Here is a 22,392-nt window from a genome sequence, read left to right as displayed (position 1 = left end):
CATAGCAATGGCGCGCACCTACAGCATCATCAACACGCTACGCCAGGAAGGCAGGACTGCCTTGTGAACCAGCCAACGAGGCACTGCCGCGAGTACAAGAACCTCTGTCACGCCCAGTATATCAATATATAAGCTTTGTGCGCACTTTGTCTAAGCGCCATTTTTCCTGTGCAGGATCAGTGGACCATGCATGATCATTTGCTAGACACAGCAGTTTCCTGACCTGTGACCTCTGAATGAACCTGCTTAATTTTAACTTGAGACGCCTCCTGCCTTTGATTTCCACCCGCAACAGTACAAACCCAGAACAAGAATCAAGAAAGTACAATTTCTTCAAAAATAAAGCAAAACTACAAAGTGCTATAAGTAAGTGCCTTTTAAGTGCTACTAAATTGTTAGTTAAAAAAACTGTGAGTATCTTTTATTTTTTTTATTCAAGGTATAGTCGGAAGAGGTATGTTTTTAGTTTGCGGCTGGAAGATGTGTAAACTCTCTGATGTCCGGATGTCGATGGGGAGCTCATTCCACCATTTAGGAGCCAAACATTCTGACTGACTGATTGCTCAATAGATCTATCTGTCCTACAGTTGTCAGATATCAACTAACAACTGTTAACAACCAACATTATTACAGTGACAAACAATATCAGGCTGCTGATGACGTAGTGAGTGGTGTCCTAATTCCTCGGGGAGATTGTCTACCCCCTGTGGCTTCTAGTCTGGAGGAACCCCTCCCAGCAAAGGGCTCTTCTTATTCAGGGTTTAGGGTCTTCTCCATCTACAGTCCATGGTTAGAGTCGTGGGAGAGGAACTGGGACAGGCCCTCGATCCAGTGTTTAAGGTGCGGAGGAGTGGGAACGAACTGACCCCCATCTGAACCCAGCTGCAGGACACACGCACACGCAGAGAGCAGAGAGCAGAGAGCAGAGAGCAGAGAGCAGAGAGCAGAGAGCAGAGAGCAGAGAGCAGAGAGCAGAGAGCAGAGAGCAGAGGGAGCTGCGCCACACAGCCGTGTAGCGTTAGCTAAACACCGCTGCTCATCTGAACTAACACCGAACGAGGAGCTGGAGCCTTGAGGCGGGACAAACACCGGAGGAAAGCCCGGCGGACGATGCACGAGGTGAGTCAGCGTTTGACCGACTGAGACCTGCCGACCAGGAGCTGCTGTTAGCTTGTTGCTCTCTCGTTAGCCTGCTTAGCTTGTATGTACATGACCTGTGTGAGTTGATTATCGGACAGTTGAGCTCCTGGGAGATTACAGTTTAGAGTTGGTGGATCCACACACACACTTTGAGGCTAATTATCGCTCCACCTGACTACGTCTTGTTTATGATTCCTACGCCTCTTGCCGCCATAGCGTATGCGACGAAACTTTGTTGGGAATTTTGATTTCTAAACCCTCGGGAACCTTGGGGGACATATGGTATTCTCTTAACATATTAAGTGCGAACTTTGTTTTATTTACTTCAATTCGGCTCAACAGGAGAATGCCTGAGAGGGTTTACTGAGACGTGTAAAGGGAATAAAGTTCAGGGGTTAATGGAGGTTTTGAGTCGTGGCTAATGAGTAAAATTGCCAATTTGTGGAAGGGGTTTGGTCGGCAGACTGTCAGGGCGTTGTTGGCAGAGAGAAAATGACTGAGATGGGATTCAATGGATTATTGTTGTTGTCATTATCATTTTTTAATAGTAAAATATTCAGTGTGGCCATTTAAAGTTTGTGTCCAGGGCAAAATAAGCTGTTGTTTCTGGCTTGAGAGGCTGAGGCTGGTTGACAGGTTCATGTGTGGAGGAAATGACCAAAAATGATAACAAGATACAAATGTTCATATCAGTCGACATTGATAATTATCACCATACATGTCACATTATTATTTCTGTTAGGTTTAAAGACTAACTGTTGCTCCTGAGTGACGGTTGTGGTTTTAATATCCAAAATATACACAAATCTGAGGTAGATCAATAATGTGTAAATCCTCCTCACTGTGTCTGCACAGTGCTCAGGCATTAGATCTATGTATTGTGTAGAGCAGAGGACAAGATGGTGAATATCCCTTGTGTGTTTGAAGGTCTTCCGCACTAACTTGATGTCAAAGTTTCCAACCCCCAGCAGATATCACGGATCACCCTCCTCCAACCACTGAACATTTGAACATTTGAACATTTGCACTAGACTGTTATTTTTTTTTACCACTGTATTATCCCGCCTATAGTGCATTCATATTTATATATTTATCTTGCTCATAGTGTATTTATCTTTCTTATATCATACAATACCTCTTAATACTGTAATATTCCATATATATTTCTTACTGTACAGATCTTATTTATTTACATATTCACTATAAATTTGCACAATACTCTGCACTTTAAATGCCTTTTTTTACACTTCTGGTTAGATGCTAAACTGTATTGCGTTGTATAAGTACTTGTACTGTACAATGACAATAAAGTTGAATCTAATCTAATCTAATATGAGTGTCCACCAGCGTATGCCAGGGACATATGGTCAGCTGGGCTCCTTGGTGTCATGTGGTGTTTTGGCCTTTTAATCACAAGACCCCCTCAGATAGTGAAGGCCCACCAGACCCTGATCAGAGCGTGGGGCCCAGTTGGGGTCTCTCCTCCTGATCCGGAGCCTTACGCTGCAGTGTTCTTCAGGAGTAGTCTAAATGGGAAATAAAATCTTCAAACATATTGGAAAACAATAAAATAAATACCACTTGCTTTTAGAAGGAAACAAAATGATCATCTTTCTGATAGGGAAGCCTTATCGTCAACACTCCTTCATGGTGGAATTTAATGATGAAGGTTTTGCGTGCGAGCGTCCATGTGTTCAGTCATGCTCCACAGCACGTCGCTCCCTGGGTCGCCAGGACTTTAGGCTGCAATAAATCACTGATTCATCTTCATTCCGTAAATATTTGTCTCTGCTTTAAAAAGAGAAAGAAGTGAAGATATATATGTCCCTTCATCTCTTCACTTTATTTTCCTCGGAGCACCGCTGACTAAAGCCATGCATGACATCAATAGTATTCTTAACTCAAACTACATGACTATGATTATCTGAGGCAGCCAATTGAAGTACTCGTACTCTCCATGTGTACACAGGCCGTGTTCATGTGTTTGCCGGAGTTGGAACACTGCAGTAAAATACGTCCAACATGTTGATGCTCTTAAAGCTGGATCACAGAACCAAATGTGCAGCAAATGGATGTTCACGCTCTCTTTTACAGGCCTGTGTGGAAAGTCAATCTAAATGGCTCCCTTCATTATATACAGTTTTTTTCATAAAGTGGTTGAGATATAAGCATTGATTCTTTGGATTAAAACAAACCACATTATGTTGCTTTGCAGATGCCGGGTCAACATGGCAGCTTGAAGTCTAGAAAGAGGAAGAGCAGCTCTGAGGTCAAAAGCCGCGAGAAGGTTTGTGTCACATAGTTCGATGTATACAGGAGCAAAGAGCATGTGAAGACAGCCGTCATGTGCTGCAGGTTCTTGATTAGAATATCTTGAGTTTTATTATGTATTTATTTAAAGTGTGTATAATAATAGTCTTTTCCTGAAGTGGATCATTCTAACTCGATATACTTAGCAACTGCTAGGGGCTGTATGTGAGAACACAAATGTCCAATGTTGCAGAACTTTAAATGCCAGCCTCCTAGTAAAATTCTAACAGGAGACGCACACCAAACAATAACAAAAATAATACAAATATGTTCTACTCGCTTTAGCATTTTGGACATTCCTGTTGTGAAGATGTTTGACATGGAAGCCCTCCTGCTGCCTTATTCATATGTGAACGAACCCTAACTCCAGAAAATGTCCAGACCCAATTTTCATGACACTTTCCTAAATTCATGTCTGAAAATGACTAAGTTTAAGTACATGACCTCATCCTAACGCTGGTTTACATCTTTATGTCACAGGTATCTCGTTCCAGGAGGAGGTGTAGGAAAAGCTCAAAGTCACACTCAGCAACAGTGAGCAGTTCCTCAGTCAGTGGTCACAGCAAAGCAGTCGGCACCATGAGTAGTCCCTCCAGCATCAGCTGTGAGTGCCACCAGTCCCCTGGCAGGAGGAGATGCTCAGCGTCCCCAGAGCTCGAGGGACAGGAGGGCAAAGAGAACGAGCTGAGGACGGAGCTGGACGTGGACGGCTGCAGACTGAACAGCGACCAGGAGAAACAGGAGCACGAGGAGATGGATTATGAAGAAACTGGCAAAGACATCTTCCCGGATGACGACAGCAACCAGATTCTGCCTGTAGAGCAGTTCTTTGGAAACCTGGATATTGTACAGGTGAGGCATTTGTTGACCTCAGTGACTGGGACCACCTGCAGCTCAAATGGATGTTGCTTGAAATCGTTTTTTACTAGAAGCCGTTCCCACTGACGACCAGTGTAGAAGGATCGGTGTCAAAGATACAAACTAGCACTCACCTCTGTAGTCAAGTAAATCTTCTACATTTTGATTTAATTTTGTAACCACACATGCTTTGCTGACTTACAGATAGTAGCTGATGCTCAGTGTATAAGATGAGATGGTTTTGTCAACTGCTGTTGTATTATCACTTTTAGGCACATTTTAAGAAGCACTGTAAATTTCAAGAGGAGCTGAAATCACCTTTGCAAAAAATACTAACAGACAAACGGCAATGAAAACATTATCTCCTTGGCGAAGCTGAAGAAAGGACGTATACTACATTGAACTACATTCATGCTGTCGAAGAATATAGTATTTTTGTTTAATTATACCTGTACTTGAAATATGTTAATTTGATTCATTACAAGTATTCTAATGTGGACTGTCTCTGCATTAAATCCGAAGCTTGATATCTTTTAATTTTTTATTATACTGAATTAACTCCATGATTGACCTTTTTCTACAGGACTTTCCTGAAGTATTATCAGCCACTTCTGCCTCCGTCCAGAGGAAGCACAGGAGGCGACGTTACTACGCCCGAGAGGACAGTGATGAAGAGGAGACGGACTGCAGCAGGAAGACAGAGGAAGCATTGAGTGATGAGTGACAGCACTGCCGACTGAATGAAGTGATGTCTGACGAGGGACATTAAACCTCTCAGCACTAAAGAAAAAGACGCCAAATGACACTTAATATGGAAGGATTCAGTCCCAGCCTGCTTCCATCACTGTGTGCTATAGTGATGTGTAACAGCTCAAAATGTTAAACGTCCCACAACCAGTGTTCACTGGTAATCCTGACTCCAACAGCTTCAGGGCACTTGATGGTAAATTTGGAAATGTCCGTCCACATGCACAAGAAATGCCAAGCTGTTTTCTAACCAGAAAATTTGGGCTGATTCCTGGACATTTCATTTCCAGCACAATACCAGCACAACAGAGTAGCACTTGTTCCACTTATTGCTCAATTTGGGCTCCCACCCTCAGTTGTGTAGGGACTTTACCTGGAGGGTTTGTTGACAGGGTTTCTATTTATATTAATCTGTCCGCACAATGTAATTTAAGAAGACCTTTTCGTTTTAGATTAACTTTGAGAAACAAAATACAGTGCTGACTTAAAAAGACCACATTTTACTCACAAATCTACAAAAGACAAGGTATAAAATAAAGAATGCAAAAGTCTTCATGCTCGGATTTCACACTGTATGAGTGTGATGAGGAAAGAAGGAAAAACGCGAAAGAACAGTTTCAAATTGACATAATTTAATATCATATATTCACTTTTGGACATTGAATGTTACATGAGTAGTTTTCTGCAGAAAACTCAATTTTCACCAAGTGTCTCATGATCCTCCTTTATTCATCTTCATATGCTTAAGAATTTGTGGCAGCTTATTAAGACAATTGCATTAGTATGTGTCAGTCAATGCAGCTAATAATCTAAACTGACATGGTTTCTGTTTGGTTCACATTTGTATAAATAACAAAATTACGTATGAAATGTTTAAAAGAAAAACATGATTTAAAATGTTTGAGGTTTCTGATACAAAGTCATCGTTTTTGTATCATAACTGAAACTGCACCTTGAAAATGCCATGTAGTCCTTTTAATTAGAGGTTTACAGTAAAGAGTTGTTATAAATTTTGTATATAGCTGATTGTTCTGACTGCCCAAGAAAATGTATATATATTTTTACAGCCCTATTTATGCAAAATGCTTTTCATATTCTTCTATGCAACCTTTTTGACTTAGTGAATGCCTTGTACAGTAGAGTGCTGATACCCCGACAGGTTCTGACAAAAGTTATGTTTGGGTCGGGTCGGTTCATGTTGGCTGGGCTGTCATCTTGATTCTATAACACTGCACATGTCTGTAATCAGGTATAACATCGAGCTTGGGTCGGGTTCAGACACATTAAACAGGGTTCAGACAGAAAACCAGCACTATTGTACAGTGAGCTGTCATTGTAATCAGTTCATGCAATGTGCCAACACAAAGATCAAATAAATGTTTTTCATGATTTCAAGTGAAGTGTAATTATTCCTCGTGTCTAACTAACCTCTGTCAGTCTGTGTTAGAGCTCTGCAGGGTGCACTGGTTCAGAAAACAAAATATAATGATAATGAGGTAAAAAAGGTAAAGTCACCATGTGGTTGTTGTCATCTTCCTACACGGACCTGAGATAATTATTCACAGACTTTTTCAGTGTATTGATAAACACTGTCATCACAGCTCATCAGCATGAATTATAAACAACTTCTTCAATGTATTTCAGCTTAGGGGCCTCTTCCTGCCTTTGGCCCTCTGATTTCCCTCGTCTGTGTTTCTGGCGGCTCTATAAACCTTCTTGGCGTCACACAGCAGGTTGTGAGCTCCTTTCTTGTGGCACACGATGTGAACGAGCTTCAGGTTTTCCCTGGTGAACAGCAGGCGGTAGAAGTAGGTCAGGTTGACGTCGGCAGTCTTGTGGTTTTGCAGAGCTTCCAGCAGAGAGGGAATGATGGTCCTCTTCTTCTCTATCCTGGGCACAAGACGAAGGAGGAATGTTAAGTGTGTCCATAAAGCACCTTACGTACCTATAGGAGTCATTAACTATCATGGCTGCTTTATGTGTTATTAGAAGAGTGATTAGTTTAAACATTAAGTCATTGCGTACATCATGAAATACACATTTAAAAGCACATTGTAATACCTAAAATCAACTGTCGGTACAAATATATAACACCTCAAACATAAAAGATTGTCATAAATTGTCAAATGCATTTAATTCCATTCTATTCTATAAGACATTTCTCCTATGCAATGAAGAGAAATTAGTTATTGGTTTACTTTGGCTACGGATAAACTTGGCTATCAGTGTATTTAGACTTCAATACTTAACATATAAGATAATATATTGTGTGCGTCTGACTGTTAATAACAGGCAGGTAGAAAAAGACAGAAATCCTAAATGTTCTTAATACAGCAGCCACAGCCAGTAGGAAGCTGGGCTTGCTCTTCTGACTGAGCTCAAAGTGTCCAACCTGTGGTCCAGATTCCACGTGCTGAATATGATCCTGCTCTCTCGGCTGCCGTAGGGATTGATGGAGTGGAGAGACGGACACAGGTCCTGGTCAAATGCTCCCTGAGGACGCAACAGAGAGCAAGACAGGTTTTATGCATGTCAACATTGTGCCTTTTATATGATAAAAGACATATTTTAGGCTAAAGAAGCAGGCAACACTATGGCTGATCTTGTTTGTCTGCGAGGACGGGGGGGACGAGGAGCAGGGGCGGGGCCACATCAGCATATTCAGAGATCCCCATCACGAAATGATGAAGGAAGGTGGAATTTTTGAGGAACAAAGAAGAGTTTCAGGGGGTTTTAAGCAACAGGAGTGGGAATTTAAAGGTCCCCTCGTATGCCCATTTTACCACAGTTGATATGGTTCCTTGGGGTCTTAATGAAATGTCTGTAACATTTTTTGGTCAAAATACCACAAGGATCATTTAAAACAACAGCCTTTTTACCCTGTCTAAAACAGCCCTCTTAAGATTGACCTCTTTTGAGTCCCCCCCCCCTCTCTCACCGCCCCCCCTGTCAATCACACATCCACTTTCACGTCTTAAATCTCTCCTTAGCATATGTAAGGTTGTTAAAATAATTTTAAGTCACTGTCCTGCACATATTTCTGTATTTGTTTGTTGTGTTTCTTCATTGAAGCTACAATTTTAAAACTACTACACCCTCTGATAAGGATGTACATTTATTTAAATACATGCATTAGATATGTGTGTATACAGTATATAATTGTATCTGAGCGCTCGCACACACACACACACACACACACACACACACACACACACAGACACACGCACACACAGACACACGCACACACACAGATAGACACAGACACACACAGGCAAAGGGATGTGGGGGCTAGCCTTGGAAGCTAACACTGCTGCAACTTCTGCGGCGAAATGCACTTAAAACCCCGGGTATGAGTCTATTTTAAAGCGAGCGACGGAGGCGGCAGCGAGCTGCTGGTGACCGGCACCGGTTCGTGCAGCTCGGGCTGCGTGGAGCAAATCTGTAAGAGCCACAAAAGTTATAATGTACAGCTCTCCTCCTCCTCCTCCTCCTCCTCCTCGCCCTCACCGGGACGTCCCCGGAGCTAACAGCGGCACCTCCGAGGATCCCTCACCGGGACGTCCCCGGAGCTAACAGCGGCACCTCCAAGGATCCCTCACCGGGACGTCCCGGAGCCCTCACCGGGACGTCCCCGGAGCTAACAGCGGCACCTCCAAGGAGCCCTCACCGGGACGTCCCGGACCCGACAGCGGCGGTGCACGGAGGTGCCGGTGTTCCAGTTTAACTGGCGATCATGGCTTCTGGCGATTTGTTTACATTTTTCCAGATGTTGATTTTCTGTTGCAGAGCTGGTCGCAGATTCGTCATTTTCACAAAGCGCATGTGTGTGAAGTGCGGATCTATTTCGACCTCCCTCAGACCGTCACCACGGTCTTAACACGAATGATGTCCTCATCTCCCTATCCTCGAGACCAAATATCAACAATGTCACGTGAGTGACCTTAAGGGGGCTGGGCTCACCGCCCATAAAGCTCCCCGGTGAGCGCGGCCGCCTCCTCTTTTCTTCACTCGCCTCATCCGAGACCGACAGGTAAGTAAGATATTTTGGGACTCCACTTTTATCAATCCGACACTTTTGTGCAGGCGCCTTGTGTCCCTGAGGATTGTTTGTGGTTTTCCCCTTCTCTAAAAGTGAGGCAGAGGGCTACACTGCATGTGTTAAGCTCTGCTCTTTGTTTCAGGCAGCTTAATTAGCTGCACCTGGCACTAACTACTCATGTTCACAGCTTTGGGTAAGTATTGTTTATCTCGTGCTGTTTGTGTCCATACAGAGTTTGTTCTCTTACAGGAGTGAGTAGAAAAGTTGGGAAGCTTAATCAATAAATAATCTATCCCTTAAAACTGATTTGGATCGGGGGTGCCCCCCCCCCTCCTCACCCGGTAACTCGCTGTCCGCAGGGAGTGGGGTTTCTCCAACTCCCCCTCGTGCGTTCGCGCACAGTGAGTGGAGGTGAGTTAAAGCCAACCTTTTCACGTTTATTTGCCTTTCAAAAATGAATAAATAAACCGTGTTTGAGGCCAGGTAGTGTCCCCTTTTCACCTCTGTGCGCAGCAGGTGGGATTGTTTGCCTGTGTTCCCTGTATAAAATACAGTTGGTTATTGGTTATCACCCTTTGTAGGTGCTATTTTGTTTCCCTTAAAGCCCTGTTCGCAGTGGCTGGGATGTTGTTCTCTCTCCACCCCCCCACCCCCCTTGAAAAAGGCACCCCGTAACTCGCTGTCCGCAGGGAGTGGGGTTTCTCCAACTCCCCCTCGTGCGTTCGCGCACAATGAGTGGAGGTGAGTTAAAGCCAACCTTTTCACGTTTATTTGCCTTTCAAAAATGAATAAATAAACCGTGTTTGAGGCCAGGTAGTGTCCCCTTTTCGCCTCTGTGCGCAGCAGCTGGGATTGTTTGCCTGTGTTCCCTGTATAAAATACAGTTGGTTATTGGTTATCACCCTTTGTAGGTGCTATTTTGTTTCCCTTAAAGCCCTGTTCGCAGTGGCTGGGATGTTGTTCTCTCTCCACCCCCCCACCCCCCTTGTTTTCTGCCATTGCAGGCATACAGTGGGCATTTTCAGGTGAATTAGTTATTTCACCCCTTCCTTCGTTTTATGTGATATTGGCCAGCTGTGATTAGCCTGTTTATAAGATCCCCTTTACCAGCTATCCGTAGCTGCTGGGCGCTATTGTTTATATATTTATTCTTAAATCACAAAAGTAACACAGAAATGTCCTCACATTTGTGCCATTATTGCCGGGGTATCATGGATCCCCGAGATGGCCACCGTGAATGCCCGACTTGTTTGGGCATGGCACATTTAATGGATGATATTGAGAACCCCTGTGTGGCAGCAGTGGAACTGCCTGTGGAGGAGCGTGTTAAAAGAGCCAGATGGGTGGAGCAGTCTGTTCGTGCTGGGGCCGTGCAGCCTCTACCAGCCAAACTAAATGAAAGGGGACACACCTCAAGGAAAGCCCCCCGAAAACGTGGGCATGAGCACACCCCTGTTCGCAGGCGGGACTCAAGCGAGACACAGGCTCCAAAACCTTCACAGAACCCAGCTGGTCAGCATGATGACACTCAGCTGCAAATCCTAGCGGCCATACGTGGTCTGTCAGACAGGTTGGGTAGAGTTGAGGCCCAGTACCCGGCCACAACAGCTAGGGCATCGAGGCATGGGCACTCCTCCCCGGACAGGTTACCCTCCTATCAGGAGGAGAATGTGGTTCACCCTGACATTCTCTCTCTCTATGCTCAAAATTCCCTTTTTGAAAGTGATGGGCAGTCTGAGGGTGCTGCTGGACTAAAACAGCCTAAATCCACACAATGTGAGGGGGCGTCCAACCTCAGCAACATGGGTGAAAGTGAGCCTTCACCCATGGACGTCATCTCAAGGGTTTCAAGTGCGGCAAAAATTGTGGGGCTCAATGTTCCAACTGAGGCTCCTGCTCCAATGGATGGGATTTGGGTCGGCATCACTCAGACCCAGCAATCAGTTACTGTACCTGTGGCTGGTGACTATTTGCACATGCTCAGGAAAGCATGGAACATCCCAAGTGGGGCACCTCAGTTCAATGCAGGTTGCCGGAGACTGACTAAGAATCAGTATGCTCCTGAAACAGGTATGGGGGATATGCCTCCAGTTGAGCGGGAGATGGCAGCCTTAACATCTCTGGGTCCAGAGCGGGTAACCACCAATCCACGCTGTCCCCTGAAAGAGTGTGATAAGTCAGACCGACTGGTGTCTCGGACTTATAATGCAGCCACACGAGCAGCCCGCTCGGGCAATGCACTCGCCATTTTATTGGCAGCTCTTAGGAGAACAGCCAACCCAGAGGACCAGGACACCATGAGCCTGATAGACTCTGCCCTGGTCACTCATTCCCAGTTAACAAGGGACATTGGTGCAGCTATGTCATCTGCCATGGTAGCTCGGAGGCAGATCTGGTTGGCACAGACAACTCTTCCCGAGAATATCAGGAAAGAACTGACCAATATGCCAGTCGTGCCGGCACATGTTTTTCATCCTGACTCCCAGGGGGTGTTAGATAAGGCTGAACAGTCTCGGCGTACCAGAGAGTCAGTACAGCGCACTTTCAGAGGGGCTGCGTCTACCAGGTATAAACTTAGGGGCTCCCAGCCTCCCCACCGATCATCATCCTGGGCCCGTAAGGAGCCATGGGTGAATGACAGGCGACAGGCTACAGGATTCACAGCCTCTGGTGACTCCAAACAGCCTTCACAAAGTCGACGTGGGTTCTATCCCCGTTTTTCGACTAGAGGTGCTCCCCAGAGGAGGCGCCCCCCCAGAGGTCAAGGACCTCGGGGCGGTACAGCCTAGGGGTGGGGGGACACCCGCCGAACTTCATTCTCGGCTATGCCTGGACAGCTGGGAAGAAACTGTGTCAGACCCATGGGTGCTTGCTACAGTATCAAAGGGGTACAGAATTCAGTTTCGGCGGCGCCCCCCCCCTTACTCCAGGATCCGCATGACGATTGTCACGGACCCAGTCCAGGCTCAAATCCTGGCACAGGAAATTTTAACCCTTCTGCAGAAGGATGCAATTATGAAAGTAGATCCAGACGAACAGCTCACTGGCTTCTACTCCACGTATTTCCTCGTGCCGAAAAAAGATGGCGGAATACGTCCCATCTTGGACCTAAGGCGATTAAACGCCTTCATAAAGGTACTTCCTTTCAAGATGCTGACCACGGGTCAGATCTTAGAATCTATCGAAAGAGGAGAGTGGTTCACCTCGATAGACCTGGAAGACGCGTACTTCCATGTGCCCATCTGTCCAAACCACAGACCTTTTCTTCGGTTTGCATTCCAGGGGCAAGCCTATCAGTTCAAGGTCCTGCCATTTGGCCTTTCCCTCTCACCAAGGGTGTTCACCAGAGTGGTTGGGGCGGCCTTGTCTCCTCTCCAGTTGTCAGGAGTAAAAATCCTTCCCTACCTGGACGACTGGCTGATTTGTGCTCCATCTCTTGGCCAAGTTGTAGAGGATACCCAGAGGGTGTTGTCGCATGTACGGTCCTTGGGTTTCAAGGTAAATGTGACGAAAAGCAACCTCGAGCCAAGGCAGCAGGTGATTTTTCTGGGACTTTGCTTGAATTCCCTTACAATGTCTGCATCCCTCACATCTCAGAGGGTGAGGAAGATTCTAGTCTTCCGGAAACGATTCCGTCTCGGCAGGCAGCTACAATTTATCAGCTTTCAGAGGATGCTGGGGATGATTTCAGCCGCAGCAGCTGTTGTTCCTCTGGGCCTCCTCAGGGCCAGGCCAATTCAGAGGTGGCTGAATGCCTTCAAGCTCAACCCGAAGCTGGACAGACACGTGAAACTTCGTGTGACACGCACATGTCTCCAAGCCTTACGCCCATGGGCAGACCGGGTGCTCTTGCTCCAAGGAGTCCCCCTTGGGAACATTCCCTCGAGGAGGACAGTGGTGACGACAGATGCTTCCCTCACAGGTTGGGGAGCAGTCTGGGAAGGCAGAATGGTGCGTGGCCCGTGGATACCCCCTTGGGGTGGCGAACACATCAATGTTCTGGAGTTGAGAGCGGTTCACCTTGCTCTGAAGGCTCTCCTTTCCTCCATCCAGGGCAGGCATGTCTTGATAAGGACAGACAGCACTTCAACTGTGTATCATATAAATCACCAGGGAGGCACAAGGTCCCTGCGTTGCCTCCAGGTGGCACAGAAACTTCTGTTTTGGGCTTTTCAGCATCTGGCTTCACTCAAAGCAATCTTTATCCCAGGGATTGTAAATCGAGCAGCAGACCTCTTGTCCAGGACTGGTCCTCTCCCAGGAGAATGGAGACTTCATCCAGAGGTTGTATCCCTCCTATGGAGTCGGTTTGGCACGGCTCAGGCCGATCTATTCGCATCAGCAGAGACAACCCACTGCAGGATGTGGTTCTCTCTGGAAAACCAGGGAGGTCCCCTAGGCCTAGATGCACTATCTCAAGAATGGCCGGAAGGGTTGTTGTACGCTTTTCCTCCATTCCCTCTGATTCCCCAGGTACTCAACCGGGTTGCCTCGGGCCACTACGAGGTGCTGTTAATAGCCCCCAGGTGGCCAGGGAGGCATTGGTTCCCAACGCTCCTTCGCCTGGTTCACGGTCAACCATGGGCCCTGCCAGTCAGGGCAGACCTCCTCTCACAGGCAGAAGCTCAGATATGGCACCCCAGATCAGACATCCTGCAGCTTTGGGCTTGGCCCCTTCTCAGTACCTCTCTCAAAGGTTAGATGAGGCTGTCCTGAGGACCATAGACAATGCCCGGGCTCCCTCCACTCGGGCTAACTATGGCCATAAATGGAGTGTGTTTTCTACATGGTGTCGCAACAGACAGGAAAATCCAGCCGCTTGTCCTATTGAGCTGATTCTCCGTTTCCTTCAGTCACTTTTGGACTCTAACAGGGCACCTAGCACCATTAAGGTATACACTGCCGCAATCTCTTTCTTCCATGAGACAGTGGGAGATGTTACAGTTGGTAGACACCCTCTAGTGTCTCAGTTCATTAAGGGAGCACACCGCCTGCGACCAAGCAGGGCTCCCAGGGCTCCATCGTGGCAACTCCCCTTGGTATTACGGTCCCTGATGCAGTCTCCCTTTGAACCCATAGGGCAATCCAGCCTTAAGTCTCTATCTTACAAAACAGCTTTCCTCCTGGCTATATGCTCTGCCAAAAGGGTGAGTGAATTGCATGCTCTGTCTATAAGTGACGATTGTCTAAGATGGAGGGCAGGTGACTCAGGTGTGTCTCTGTGGCCAAACCCCTCGTTTTTGCCTAAGGTCATAAACCATCAGACGGTAAATCAGGTGATCGAGATCAGCACTTTTCAACCTGATCCGGCTCTACTACAGGAGGAAGCCGGCCTGCCTATGTTGTGCCCAGTAAGGGCACTGAAGGCTTATATTGCACGCACAAAGTCTCTGAGGGGCTCATACTCTCAGTTATTTGTCTGTTTTGGGGGTAAGAAAGTCGGCCACCCTGTGTCTAAACAGTGTTTGTCCCATTGGATCGTTAATACTATCGCTGAGGCCTATTCTGGACAGAACATACCAGTCCCAGATTCCTTGGTAGCTCATTCCACCAGGAGTATGGCCACTTCCTGGGCTGCTTTAAAGGGGGTCCCTCTTTCAGAAATATGTGCAGCAGCAACATGGAGTGCTCCCTGCACATTCTCTAGATTCTACAGGGTCAATGTGGCTTCCCCCACACCAATGGCTTCCGCAGTGCTGCTCTCAGCTGCTGGGCGAGGATGTGAGGCGGTAGAGTCCTCCGTTCTTCGCGACCCTGATGATACTAGTCATCCGTGTTAAGACCGTGGTGACGGTCTGAGGGAGGTCGAAATAGATCGTAAGTTATGGCCATAACTATGGATCTATGAGACCGACCGATGACCGTCACCCTCTTTTGTCACTCAGAACGGGCTGAGGCGTTCAGACAAGGAGGAGGCGGCCGCGCTCACCGGGGAGCTTTATGGGCGGTGAGCCCAGCCCCCTTAAGGTCACTCACGTGACATTGTTGATATTTGGTCTCGAGGATAGGGAGATGAGGACATCATTCGTGTTAAGACCGTGGTGACGGTCATCGGTCGGTCTCATAGATCCATAGTTATGGCCATAACTTACGTGATCTACTGAAGGTCTCGCTGAAATAAAAATCCTACAAAAACCCTTCCCGAGTTCATGTGTCCGTGTCAGAATCACGTTGAGACTTCAATATAAATTAAATGGTTAAAAAAAAAGAAAATAGTACAAAAAACTTGACCGGGACTCGAAACAGCGAGACGAAGCACTAATAACTTCTGGCCCGATGGCGATCTCACTTCGCCACTGAGCCGCTGAAATTTCCATCGCGCAATAGATAAATGTCTCGTTCTTTGCTTTGTCAGCTGTATAACAACAGATGTGCTTTAAAGTAACGCCCATGTCATCTGGTGATAGTCCCAACACAGAATAAACGCATATATACTTAATACCAGGCTTCACAATCTGATGCTCCTCTTCATGGGAGACACAGGGAGTTCTGAAGAACACACACGCGTGACCAGCTCCACGCAAAGTGCTTGTGTTTGACGCTGGTGATCATTACAACGCGCACACACCAAAGCAGTGTCAGAGGTAAACATCGCCTCACAACAAGGCGGAAGCTCCAGCGGTGTTTTTATGAGTAAAGTTGGTGAACGTGCTTCTAATGGATGGGTGAAGCTTCACGTGTCCTCCTGTCGCTGCTGGTTAAAGTCAGCAGACGTGATTTTAAAACACAAATTATAATAGTGATAAATAATAATAATAAAACTATTTATATTTTGTTGTATTTTCACAAACAATGTGATGTGGTGATACAAGCAATTGTGGACGCTTCATGAAACATCATCATTAAAAATAAAGTGCATTTTGTTTTGTGTCAGTATCATCATATCTGTGGTCCACACCAACCATGATATCAACGAGCACATGAAACGCCCACTCATAGTAAGCAGGCGAACTATTTGTGGCTTTTACTTTGTCTGTGCGCAGGATATAGCAGTTTTTCATGATGTCGTATATACGTGTGGTAGGCACACGGGCGCAGCGGTGTCCAAATGTGTCAAGTATGAATGATAACTCCGAGTTTTTGGGGAAATTGTGACTGTCACAAGTTAACCTGGGCGTGTTCCTTGAAACAATAATTCAGGGTAAGATGTGCACAGGCTTCACAGTCACCTGAACATAAACGTGACTCAGCAAATCTCCCGATCAGTGGCGCAGTGGGCAGTGCCATTGTCACTACGTTAATTTTTATGTGGACCACACTGCATCGATTCCCGTGGTGGGAATTCTTTCACATTTATATTTAGTCAGAAGATGATACTGACACAAAATGCACTTTATTTTTTTTAATGATGATGTTACATGAAGCGTCCACAATTGCTTGTATCACCACATCACATTGTTTGTGAAAATACAACAAAATATAAATAGTTTTATTATTATTATTTATCACTATTATAATTTGTGTTTTAAAATCACGTCTGCTGACTTTAACCAGCAGCGACAGGAGGACACGTGAAGCTTCACCCATCCATTAGAAGCACGTTCACCAACTTTACTCATAAAAACACCGCTGGAGCTTCCGCCTTGTTGTGAGGCGATGTTTACATCTGACACTGCTTTGGTGTGTGCGCGTTGTAATGATCACCAGCGTCAAACACAAGCACTTTGCGTGGAGCTGGTCACGCGTGTGTGTTCTTCAGAACTCCCTGTGTCTCCCATGAAGAGGAGCATCAGATTGTGAAGCCTGGTATTAAGTATATATGCGTTTATTCTGTGTTGGGACTATCACCAGATGACATGGGCGTTACTTTAAAGCACATCTGTTGTTATACAGCTGACAAAGCAAAGAACGAGACATTTATCTATTGCGCGATGGAAATTTCAGTGGCGAAGTGAGATCGTCATCGGGCCAGAAGTTATTAGTGCTTCGGCTCGCTGTTTCGAGTCCCGGTCAAGTTTTTTATACTATTTTCTTTTTTTTTAACCATTTAATTTATATTGAAGTCCCAACGTGATTCTGACACGGACACATGAACTCGGGAAGGGTTTTTGAAGGATTTTTATTTCAGCGAGACCTTCAGTAGATCACCGCACTTCACACACATGCGCTTTGTGAAAATGACGAATCTGCGACCAGCTCTGCAACAGACAATCAACATCTGGAAAAATGTAAACAAATCGCCAGAAGCCATGATCGCCAGTTAAACTGGAACACCGGTGCCGCAGCTAACGCTAGGCTAGCGTTAGCGTCGCTAGCAGCAAGCTGTTTTGTATTCATACATGCTGCTTCCACCGGGGCAAAACACACACACAGAAGCCAGCGTTAGCTGCTGCTGCTAACAACAACAAAGTCACATGCAGTTGAGGCAGCATAACCACAGCATCAACACAGTGAAGCAGCTCCGAGCTCCTACCTGGAAAAAACACCAACAGCTCACTCTCCCGGCTCCGGGCTCTTGCCTCCCGGGCTCCAGGCTACTGGCTATGGGCTACGCGGTGGCTCTCGGTGGTCGAATTCGTTTCATGCTGCTAGATAGCTTATCCAAGTGTTTACAAGGCTCGCAAGAATGCAATCGCGGCGCAAACCGATGGACGGTCAATAAAGTGGGTGGTTCTTAAATCTATTGTGGTTCCATCGATTGGTGGGTCGAGTGTTGGTGGGGGTCTCTGCGCTGACGTAAAACTGCCAATGACGTAAAGATTGCCCATAACCCCATTGGACGCTCGCTAGCGCATACTTCCTGACATAGAGAAACCACACCAGATAGCGGGAGTTGTGTTTTTCCACAGTTTTTGGGACGGTAGACATGCCAGATACCCAAATTAACGTGTAGAAGCACTACAAAAGTGGAATTTTCATACGATGGGACCTTTAAAAGATCTTTCTAAATCATTTGGCTGTCTGGTCACATGTTGATTGTATGTTCATCCAGGTCTGGTAAACTTGTGTGTTTGTATTCCTCTCTTACCTGGCAGGTAAACCAGCCTTCCGGAGTGCAGAGGCGATCTGGCTCCTTTCCACTCCTGTCAAAGTAACAGCTGTTGTATGCCGCTGCTTTCAGCTTTTCTACCAGACATGTTGATGCTTTCAATAGCTCAGCCTTGACTTGGGCTTTCTGAACGGATTTGGTGGCGTCATCCACCTGAAGACAGAGACCGAAAAAGAAAAAAAACAAGCTGTTAGATGTTATGCCAGAGCACTGCTGGAGGAGGATTCACTTTTCGTAGTCCTACCTCCTTCATGTAACCTCGTATCCTGCTTCCACAGTTAAATTTCATGTAGGCAGACTTTGTCTTGAATCGAGTGTCGACACCTGAAAATGAAACTCAACTTATCAACAAGCTCAAGTGCAGACAAATTTATATCGAACCATTTCCCATGGTTTCATTAGTTGCATCACCTTCCTTCATATTGTACTTATTAAAAATTATTTGGATGTCAAATATACACAATAAATTACATTAAGAACAATGTTACCAACACAGTCAGGGCTGCAATACATAATGAAACATGGACGATTCAAAGTAGCTACAGAGGAGAAACTGATACTGTCGTAAACCTTTAGACTCTACTGGCAGACTGACAAGATCAGATAATAACTGGGAGTCGAACAGCGGCATGAAAAAAGTTAACAGAAGAAAATATGGCCAACGTGATGACTATCAAGTTTTTGTTTTTACTCTTTAGACTAATCCGGTCTGTTGACATTCTGTTTAAGTAGCCAAGATACTCCCTGCTAGAAGAGATATTATATCTCAATTGGACCTACCAGGTTAAACAAAATAATTCAAAATGAAATGATTAAATGAAAAGACTTGTCACGTTTCTGCACTTCCTTATTTCGTTAATAGTTTTCATAAACAACATAAGCGTTTATTCAACCTGGCGGGTGCATGTGATTACAGGTGTTGACAGCTTCTTAGACTTCAAGTGCAAAACGTCACAGGAGCTAATCTCCAAAGCTGTTGGGTGCAGTGTCCAATACACACAAGAGCTGGAGATTTGGGATTTTTATTATTTCTTAGAGACTTTTGTAATATAGCTAGAAAAAACATTGTCTTAAGTTTGGCATTGTGTCTCCACCATTAAAAAGCATTTGTCTCTTTTGGAGCATAAATTTCCATTTTCATGAGCTTCTCTATTTATCTATTATCAGTATGTGCAAGTTTATCCAATATCTAATTTCATTCATTTGTATGCAGTATCCTAATGTCTGTTTGTACCATAGTAATCGTATGACTACTATTTTTAAGCTTTAAATAGCTTTCATACCTACTGAAGAAAACATTGGTTTAAATTACATTGGTGAGATGGCTGCAATGTAATCTTGTTCTACTGTGCTCTTGTCTTGTGTACCGTGTGACTGACAAATTAATCTTCCTCTAGAAAACAGATTTTGGACTCTATAACAATAACTACACATGGAAACAACTCAGGGAAGTTACTGCATCTGTGTTGTAACAGGAAGAGTAGCAGGGGCAAGAAGATTCTGTTAGTTTGTCTCTAAAACCTCAAAATCAGTTTGAACTGGCATGTGTTCTTGTTATTAAAACTGAGTGAATACTGCTTTGTCACTGTGGCAGAGACATGCTGCTGTACCTGAGCAGCAGGGATCACTTACCTTTGAACCACTCTTCATCCTCCTCTCTGCTCTCCAGCTCCGATCTGTCCTCCAGGTTCTGCAGCAGGTCGGTCAGGATCTTACGTCTCTTGGGAGACTGCTCGTCAGACAGCAGGTCCTTAGCTGCTTTGATGAGAGCGTCTGCGTGTCGGTCTGTGTTCAGTAACTGGCCGATGTCACACACAACTGAAATCAAAATGCACAGGGGTTATAAGGTTTAAGAAGCAAAGCTATCATTCCGGCTCGACATCTACAGTTTGTCTGGTCTGCAGAACACAGTTGAAGCATTTGTCTTGATATTAGTTTGCTTTTTATGTGTCCCAGAGCGCTGTGATGTTTCACCTACCCCCGCTCCACGTCTGCTCTTTGGAAAGAAGAACAAGTTCAGTGTGGTCCGGTAGAGTCGGGAAAAACTCCTCCGTCACTTCTGTCCCATCATAATACAAACAAACGTGTGCATCGACCAGCGGCACCTGGAACATGGAAGACATGATAATAAAACAATAACTATGAGTAACTCTATTTCAGTTCAAATAACGATTCCATTTTCAACTTATATTTATATATATAAACATTTGAACTTCTGACTACTTGTGGGATTTTTACATACAATCTGTCCATGTGAGGACAGTGATGATCTGCATATCTTGTTTTTTGTTGCCTGTGATGCAGTCTCCTCTGATCAAATTGCTCTATTTATCTTATATTAATTCAAAAGAGAGTGGACAAGCACACAGTGTCTGGCCTCCAGCACATTTTGAACAGAGTCACTATGACAAACACTTGATAACAGCCAAACATTGGATATGAGGCAGGTCAGTCGTGTGTTACACCTCCTCACTCTCCTTTCCACGATGAATAAGCTAAATATCAATGTATGTTGGATTTCTTGTTTTATCATCATGTGCAACGTTTGATGTGAAAGGTCCAATTTATTTAAATGTATCTTTGGTGTAAATGTGTGTTTTATCACTTGATCAGGAATTTAGAAAACTGCACATTGTGAGTACATGTATGCACACTGATCTATGGATTATTATAGTGGTTTATTTGTATGTGTATGTGCGTGTTTGTATAAATATATATATATGCATATATGTCTGTTTGTGTATACATGTACTGTAGGTGTCTGTGTGTGTATATGTACGTCTGTGTGTGTGTGTGAATAAATTACAAGTGTGTATTTATGAATATGTATACATGTGTGTTCCTCCTCTGTTGTGTTCTCTTCCAGCCTCTCTGACCTGCTCCTGTGCTGCTGTGGTGTATGTGTTAGTAGAGTTGAGTCTCGTCGTGTGTGCAGAGGACTGTGACGTGTCAGGAGCATGTGAACATGTCTGCAGCGGATCCACATCGTCTGTACCGCTCAGATAACAGACGATCATCTGATCCCTCTGGCTGGAGAAGCGTCACACTGGACCCCGAACGGGACCAACACAAACCAGGCCTGTGTTTACCGAGCCGCGGATAAACTCCTATGTTCAGTGACTGTAAACATTTTGAGTTCTTCTGTGGAGACTAAACCAAACATCTGTTCTTTTCCTGTTGTTTTGGATTTGTCTCCTTATCTCCACCGAGCAGGCACAGGCACGGGCGGTGCGGGTGTCAAAAACAAACGGACTCACCTGTAATGTCTTGCAGGCTTTTTTCATCAACTCCTTCAGATCCTTGGCTGCAACTCCATACTTTGTGTTGTCACTAAAACTCCGTATTTTCACCGGTTTGCTTTTTCTGAAGAACCCAAACATGTTAGTCACTTTTTGTACCTACCGCTTCCTCTGCTTCTTCCTCTTCCCACGGAACACATGCAGCGGTTGTGTGCTGCTGCCCTCTAGTGGCTGTCTTCATCTGCTGGGTAGATTTCTGTTGATGTGGACAGAGATGGAGACAGTATTCAGATGTAATTTTGCACAGCTACAACATTCTGCATTACATTAATGCCGAAAAACAACATATTATTGTATGGTCAAAGCTACGAGGGAAAAACTCTATGGGGAAAACCAATGCTTCACCATAAATATATGTGGTTTACTGTTTCTTCCCCGCTATGAGTTTCAAGTATGTTGGAGCCATTTGTAAAATATTTGTAAAATAATTATTAAATAATTTACTGAAAAGCTTGATTTCTAAAGAATAGGCATTTTCACATTTGCCTTGCAGCCTACATTGTGTTTGTTTTGTTGTTGTTGAAGCTACGGAACGGAGAGCACTCAAAGTAACTGGACTGTGGAATTGTTTTGGATTTGGATTGGAATTCAGCCATCACTGCTCAGGGGAAAGCTGGAAGGAGCTGGAATGAACTGCCACCAGGCTGCAATGACCATCGACTGCCTCACTAACAGACCGCAGTATGTGCGGCTTTGTGACTGTGTGTGTGACGTGGTAGTTTGCAACACAGGAGTCATAACTGACTTTGCTGGCTGGTGTGAACATAATCACCTTCACATTAACAGAGTTTGGACAGAAAAAGACTGAACAAAGTGGTTAGCAGAGCCACCTCGGTCCTGGACTGCCCTCTGGATTTCACTGAGGAAGTGGGTGAGAGGAGGATGTGGGCGAAGTTGAACTCCATCATAGACAACACCTCTCAGCCCCTACACGACACTGTGGAGGCCCTGAGCAGCTCTTTTGGCAGCAGCCTGCTGCACCCACAGTGTGAGAAGGAACACTACTGCAG

General features: G+C 45.2%; 2 protein-coding genes across 2 annotated transcripts; one reads left to right on the top strand and one right to left on the bottom strand.

Annotated features, from left to right (window-relative positions):
• The first annotated feature begins 952 nt into the window (after positions 1 to 952).
• c7h1orf174 (chromosome 7 C1orf174 homolog) lies at positions 953 to 6,450 on the top strand. Its single transcript, XM_061074308.1, has 4 exons — positions 953 to 1,119; positions 3,356 to 3,427; positions 3,931 to 4,302; positions 4,892 to 6,450. The coding sequence occupies exons 1-4, from the start codon at positions 1,111 to 1,113 to the stop codon at positions 5,030 to 5,032; spliced, it is 594 nt and encodes a 197-aa protein (XP_060930291.1). The 5' UTR covers positions 953 to 1,110; the 3' UTR covers positions 5,033 to 6,450.
• dffb (DNA fragmentation factor, beta polypeptide (caspase-activated DNase)) lies at positions 5,678 to 21,496 on the bottom strand. The gene is made up of 7 exons (XM_061074307.1): positions 21,341 to 21,496; positions 20,062 to 20,188; positions 19,716 to 19,901; positions 18,328 to 18,407; positions 18,063 to 18,236; positions 7,448 to 7,548; positions 5,678 to 6,945 (listed from the first exon to the last, which is right to left on the bottom strand). The coding sequence occupies exons 1-7, from the start codon at positions 21,461 to 21,463 to the stop codon at positions 6,696 to 6,698; spliced, it is 1,041 nt and encodes a 346-aa protein (XP_060930290.1). The 5' UTR covers positions 21,464 to 21,496; the 3' UTR covers positions 5,678 to 6,695.
• Between the last annotated feature and the right edge of the window lie 896 nt (positions 21,497 to 22,392).

Source organism: Limanda limanda, chromosome 7 (assembly GCF_963576545.1).
Source record: "Limanda limanda chromosome 7, fLimLim1.1, whole genome shotgun sequence".
Lineage (NCBI taxonomy): Eukaryota > Metazoa > Chordata > Actinopteri > Pleuronectiformes > Pleuronectidae > Limanda > Limanda limanda.
The sequence above is the reverse complement of the archived record's forward strand: the minus strand, read 5'-3'. Positions and strand labels throughout refer to the sequence as shown.

What these genes read in the sequence shown, in the direction of transcription:
- c7h1orf174 (XM_061074308.1), top strand. An exon ending in AGGTCAAAAGCCGCGAGAAG is followed by an intron (nt 3,428 to 3,930) that starts GTTTGTGTCACA and finishes TTTATGTCACAG; the next exon opens with GTATCTCGTTCCAGGAGGAG. An exon ending in GAAACCTGGATATTGTACAG is followed by an intron (nt 4,303 to 4,891) that starts GTGAGGCATTTG and finishes CTTTTTCTACAG; the next exon opens with GACTTTCCTGAAGTATTATC.
- dffb (XM_061074307.1), bottom strand. Translation starts at nt 21,463, where the DNA reads ATGTTTGGGTTCTTCAGAAAAAGCAAACCGGTGAAAATACGGAGTTTT. An exon ending in AAGCCTGCAAGACATTACAG is followed by an intron (nt 20,189 to 21,340) that starts GTGAGTCCGTTT and finishes TCCATGTTCCAG; the next exon opens with GTGCCGCTGGTCGATGCACA. An exon ending in AAGGCTGGTTTACCTGCCAG is followed by an intron (nt 7,549 to 18,062) that starts GTAAGAGAGGAA and finishes TTGCGTCCTCAG; the next exon opens with GGAGCATTTGACCAGGACCT.